This window comes from Bactrocera latifrons, unplaced genomic scaffold, assembly GCF_001853355.1.
Source record: "Bactrocera latifrons isolate USDA-ARS-PBARC rearing strain unplaced genomic scaffold, ASM185335v1 scaffold_22, whole genome shotgun sequence".
NCBI lineage: Eukaryota > Metazoa > Arthropoda > Insecta > Diptera > Tephritidae > Bactrocera > Bactrocera latifrons.
The window spans coordinates 64,292-70,131 of NW_017535741.1; the positions used below are offsets into that span (position 1 = coordinate 64,292).

At 38.8% G+C, this 5,840-nt stretch overlaps 1 protein-coding gene across 3 annotated transcripts in view; it reads right to left on the reverse strand.

Annotated features, from left to right (window-relative positions):
- Positions 1-797: 797 nt before the first annotated feature.
- Positions 798-5,840, reverse strand: part of LOC108968555 (BAG domain-containing protein Samui) — a 24,137-nt gene continuing 19,094 nt past the window's right edge. For 2 of the 3 annotated variants that reach the window (XM_018932671.1, XM_018932673.1), the window contains exons 2-3: positions 2,899-3,007; positions 798-2,819 (exon numbers count right to left, since the gene is read on the reverse strand). In XM_018932671.1, the coding sequence (XP_018788216.1) occupies positions 1,213-2,819; positions 2,899-3,007 (1,716 nt within the window). In that variant the 3' untranslated portion in view covers positions 798-1,212. The remainder of the gene's footprint in view (positions 2,820-2,898; positions 3,008-5,840) is intronic. The other variant, XM_018932672.1, reaches the window with a different exon arrangement.

A 5,840-nucleotide genomic window follows, 5' to 3' on the forward strand; every position in this document is an offset into this window, starting at 1 on the left:
TTCAATAGGAAAATCATCAGGTATTTTAAACTCAATTTAAACAAATAAGACCGGATACGACCGAGCTTCAAACACCATAAAATGGAAGAGGCGAACGAAGCGACTTAAAATGAAGTAAAGCCCTCTGCACTGCTGATTTGCTGCGGAGTAAAAATTGCAATGATCCCAGGTAAAAAAGCCCTGTCTCGATCGTCGCTTTACAATTTCGACTCAGATTGCAAGAATATGATGATGTAAGCTATTGTTTAAAGGTATATTTGTTTTGATTTCCATCTTTAAATTTCTTTTGCATTTGAAAATACATTGTTTTAAAACTCTTTAAAATAATCTACTGTTGATTATATGTATATTGGTGCAACGGCTCGTTCTCATAAATTGATTTCTGAGCATAGTGTCCATATTTTTTGTTTGCCAGAAAATCTCCGCAATAAAAAAAGTCTATGTAATTCCCCTCACTTATCAGGATTTGCGGGATTTACAATATATCGATTGTGATTAATTGTCTCAATACCGTTTTGTAATATATTTTATCGATATTTTTTTCTTTCCTTTCGATTAGAAAAAAATAATAAATATCAAACTATTTGCTACAATTTTGTGACTATAATCGTTATACTCAAATCATTATGTTTTTTTCGCCATCATCAGCAAAAATCTAAGAATCTAATAAGAACAGCAACTTTCGATGACAAAATATTCTATGATCGATCACAAAAATATATGTTGTTTACTTTAAGACCTTAATTTAAGACTTAGATTATATCATAACAGAATAATATGAAAAACGAAAAAAACCGTATATTTTAAATATTTTTATTCTTATTTATTATTATTACTTTTCGTCCAATGAACGCAGTGCCTGCCGAGTTGATCGCTTCGGCTCCGAAGCAGGACTGGTGTGGTATACTAGCGCTCGATAAACATCTCACTTAAACTTACGAAACATATTTTGTTTTTGCCTAAAGCACTGCGCAGCATTCCTTTCAACATTTTCTAAAATAATTTGTGGCATAAAATAAAAACGTATATAAGTATATATTTTTTTCTTAAATTTTCGTTAAATTTCTAACACAACGAATTTTACATTTATTTAGATGTATGAAACTAAGTTTTTTAGGACTTTCGTTTGGTGATGCTATGTAAACGCTTTGAAAATGAGGCTGAGTAGGAAGAGGAGCTCACGGCGCCTGATGAGCTGCGCTGTTGCAATCATCATTTGCTCGACTCCGCCTCAGCCTTCGACGACACTTCGGTTGCGGCGGCTTCCGCAGCTGGGACATCGCCACTGGCCACTGCTTCCTTGCTGCTCGCCTCTGCAGCATCCGCACTCTTCACATCACTAGCGCTTGCTGACTGTTCGACTTGCATGCCTTCTGGCGGTGGCAATGGTATGGGCGCTTGAATTTGCTTTGCATCAGCTGGTTCGGGCTCAGCCGCAGGCGCCTCTGCAGCTTCAGTAGCGACCTCTGCAACTTTCTCTTTTGAAGCGCTCTTGCGTGTCGCAGCCTCTTCGGTCTGCATTGGTTCAGCGGCACCGCTTGACACGGACTGCTCAGCGGCTTCGCCATCTTCTGTAGCCTGTTGTGCAGCTTTAGTGTTCTCGTTTGCTTTCGCTTCGAGCACATTGATGGATGCCTGTATGCATTTAATGGCCTCCTTACGCGCTAGACGTATGCTGTCCTTGCCGTTTGTATCGATTGTGTCCAACTTAAGTAGGTTACGTGTCAACATCTCGTCAAGATAGACGTACTCTTTGTCTTGACGCGTGCCCTTGAAATTCTCCACTTTCGCCATGAGATCGAGGACATCGCGTTGAATGTCTTGGATTTTGCTGATTGAGTCTAGCGTATGTGGAGTTTGTGGTGGCATTCCACCTGCGGCTGCCCCCTGTTGAGGCGGCTGCTGCTGAGTATTTATTGGAGTTGGACGGTGTTGCGGCTGTTGTTGTTGCTGTGCTTGTGGTTGGTACTGTTGCTGCTGTTGTTGTGGTGGCACAAATGCTCGAGCTGATGCACTAGCTGTAGCCTGTGCGTGACCGGGCGCACTATTTTGATTTGGTATTTCCTTGTGTGCGTTAATGATCGGTTCAGAACGACCCTCCACAAAGATCGGTATAGTGCGCACATAGCTGCCACCCGGGGTTTGTGGCGGTGGTGGTGTCTGTTGTCGTTGCTGCGGATGCGGTTGTTGTTGTGGCGGGTAATAGGCCTTATGGTACTGCGGTTGCTGACCGGCATTGGCGCCAGTCTGCACATGTGGACTAGTCTGTGTGCCGAATTGTGAGTGTCCGGCCTGTGGTGGCGGGGTCTGGCGCTTACCATTCACTGGCACCTGTTGCTGTTGTTGTTCTTGTGGTGGTGCTGAATGCGCACGTATACCTTGTTCCGACTCCAGAGCTGACTTCACACCCATATCTACTGTGTTACGTAGCCCATGTTGTTGTAGATTATCAGCATAAGCTTGTGGTGCAGCGCTGTCCACCTGATCGCCATCCATGCGAACAGTGGGATCTTCAGTTTGTATGGCGGCGTCGCAGAGTTTCTTCGATGGCGACTGTGGTACGCCAACGCCATTAGGTGGTGAAGAAGGTACGTATGATTGATAGTAGGCGGGTCCGCCACCCTGTACTGGCACTTGTTGTGAATGCTGAGAGCTGTGTCGGCGTGGCAATGTGGCGCTTTCGTCACGTCTATGACCAAAACCGTCCGGTATATATTGACGAAATTCCGAAGGCAGGCGATTAAAGAAGTCATCATCACGGCCCATGTGATCGGCAGCACGACGACGACCAAGCGAGTTAAATTGGGGAAAACCAAAATCTATAGTGCCATTAAAGAGGAAAGAGAAACTTTAATCAGCACAAATTTTACAAAATTATCGTTATTTTGTTGTGCTTACGTGAGTTGTTGAAGCCACTGAACGGGTCGTGCATGCGGCCCAAGCGACTGCGTGGAAACATGTCCATATCCATATCCATGTCCATGTCCGGTTCGAAACCAAAGCCCTGCTGAAAAAGACAGAAAAGTGTACGTAAACTTCAGTAAAATGAAGAATGAGAATGAAAAAGATCGTATAAAGAAAAATTAAAATTAATAACTAAAATTATATCAAATTACTACTGAGTAGTCATAAAGCATGGATTTATCAGTTTTCTAATTTCCATAGTTTTGGTTTAAAAATTTACATATTTAAGTTTTAAAAGTAATTTTTTTTTACAAACAAGACAAAATCTTTGACAAATGAGAAATAGAACTTCAAATAAAGAGATAGTGAAGATTTCGTTTTGCCCCGGTACCCATCCAGGGTGCTGTGTAAGTGTTAATGTGTCAAATGAAAGGTGAAGAATGATGTGTGGAATACAATGCTCGCGACAGACTGCAAACGACATCTGTCAAATATTAAAATACACACGTTCTTAAGGACGGACCTATTTTGACAGCTGCACGACTACACGACTGCAGGCCGATAGTTGTTCTCGCTAACTTCAATTTTATCCTATATTTGCCAACGACAGTAGGACGACAGTAGAGTTGACAATAGAATGGAAGATAGAGAGATGAGGTAGAATGGTGATGCCACTAATATATAAAATGTAATATTACTCAAAGCTCTAACAAACCCGACGTTGTTTTACAAATAAAAGCATAAAATAGCTCTGTTACATCATTTATAATAACAATTGATAATTTAAAACAAATAAATTTACCTATTTACTTATATTTTGCTTAAAAAGTATCACTTTGAACAAAATATTAAAATTTCATTGAAGTGCAAGGTATTAGTATGGCCACAACGAAATTGTGTACATGCAAAATTTACAACTGTGTTGTTTTGTGTACATGCCGGCCATTGTTATGTTGCTGCCCTCTCACAAACGTTCATGTAGTAGGATTCACAACGCCGTTTTCAGTTCACTGTCGTGCTGCTGCAGTCTGTCGCGAGCATTGTGTTCCTCACATGAACGGATCTGTCTCTGCCACTCTTTCATAATAGCAAGGAAGGTATAAATTAGTTAAAACTTTTACCAAGCCTTGACTTTTTCAAAAGAGCGGAAGTAGCTCGAAGGTGTGAATTTTCGGGAAGCGGTTATTTCGGCCATTTATAGTAGAAATCAATTGTACAGCGATTTCTGAACATAAAACAAAAAAAATTTTCCAATATCACATTGAGCGTACGAGTATATTAAAATTGGGTTTTCCAATATTCTACAGAAAAAGTTCCAAAAATCAGTTAATCCATTATTCCATAGAGAAAATTAAAAAAATATATATGTAACACTTTTTATCGAAATGCATACAAAAATAAATATAATAAATATTCACGGTCCAAGAGGTTCAACAAATTGTCTACGGCAATTAAGTCACGCATATCACGGTGACTAAAAATAAAAACAGAGGTACATATGTATGTATGTATATACCCATACAACCACAAGTTCATACAAATGGTCTGTGCACTGATGAGTGCAATTTCAAAATTATTTCATTTTGGCAACAAAACCAAATATTTATTAAATCTCCTCTTATTTTTCATGTGTCAGAAGTCCACCTTCAATTTGCCTTATTGGATACACAAATAGACTAAACAACAAACAAAGAAAACGAATTTACACGAACAGAACAAATCAAAACAAGCAAATACACGACAGTGTCAATCATAATAATAACGACACCGTAGCAGAAATACAAAATGAGTCATCCGCGTCAACGCTAATGAAAAAGAAAAAGTAATTCGAGTTAATAAAAAAATCGCCAACACGCTAAATAGGTGTACAAGCAAATATATCGTGTGTACATATGCAAAAACAACAACAAACATGGCGCACATTGAAGTGTTTACCAGCACGTCAAACACTAACGACTCAAATTACATGGCAAAAACAACAAGTACATATAGTCATCATAATTTAGCGCAAAAACAACAATTTTTTCTTCATTCAAACAAAATATTGAAAACAGTAAGGCGTGACGTCATTTGGCAGTCAAATAAATCAGAAAAGAGTAATTTAAGACTTGTAAATGCAGCTCTGAGACTAATGCGAGGCGCAAAGACGAAAGCAAACAACAAGCTAGCGAACTGGATTAATGATTTTTGTATGCAAAACTAATATGCATACTTATTATATTTATATATGTAACAATATACATATGTACAAGTATATATAAATAATATTTTGCAATGCCATCGACACACTGTGGAGTGGATAAAGCGTTGAGACCTGTTTTGGGCAGCGCGAGACCGGCACAACCGCACTACACGCCACTACCGGCATGACGTCATTGCCAGCTGAAAACCCGCATACGCAAATACAAATGTAAACAAGTTCGTATATATTTCGCGGCTTAAGTGCCGAATTTCAGGTGGACATCCGAAAAAAATAGAAACTTAACAATCGACCACAATTTTTTTGACAATTTTTCTGTTTATGTGTGGGTGTGTTTTGCGCAATTAGTTTCAAAAAATTTGCGAATTTTAAAACGCCATTGTTGCGATTTTAATTTATATAGTGTGGGCTTTATGCGTAGTAACCATTTGGGATTTAAATCAATTTTTGTACGTTTTTCCCAATTTCTATAGCAAGTTTCAATTTCGTGCGCATAATAGCACATTTCATAAAAAATACACAAAAACATCCATTTGTACCATATAGTCTATAGTGCACACCTCATTGATATTGCTGAAAGGCCATACAATGAGGCGTTTTATGGTGAATGAATCTGAGCACAATTGCTTTAATTGGTTCATAAAGACGAGCTGCATATATGTATGTCAATTAGATAATTGCTGACAAAATCAATCAAAAAAAGTACACATAATAATAAAATAACAAATACAAAAAA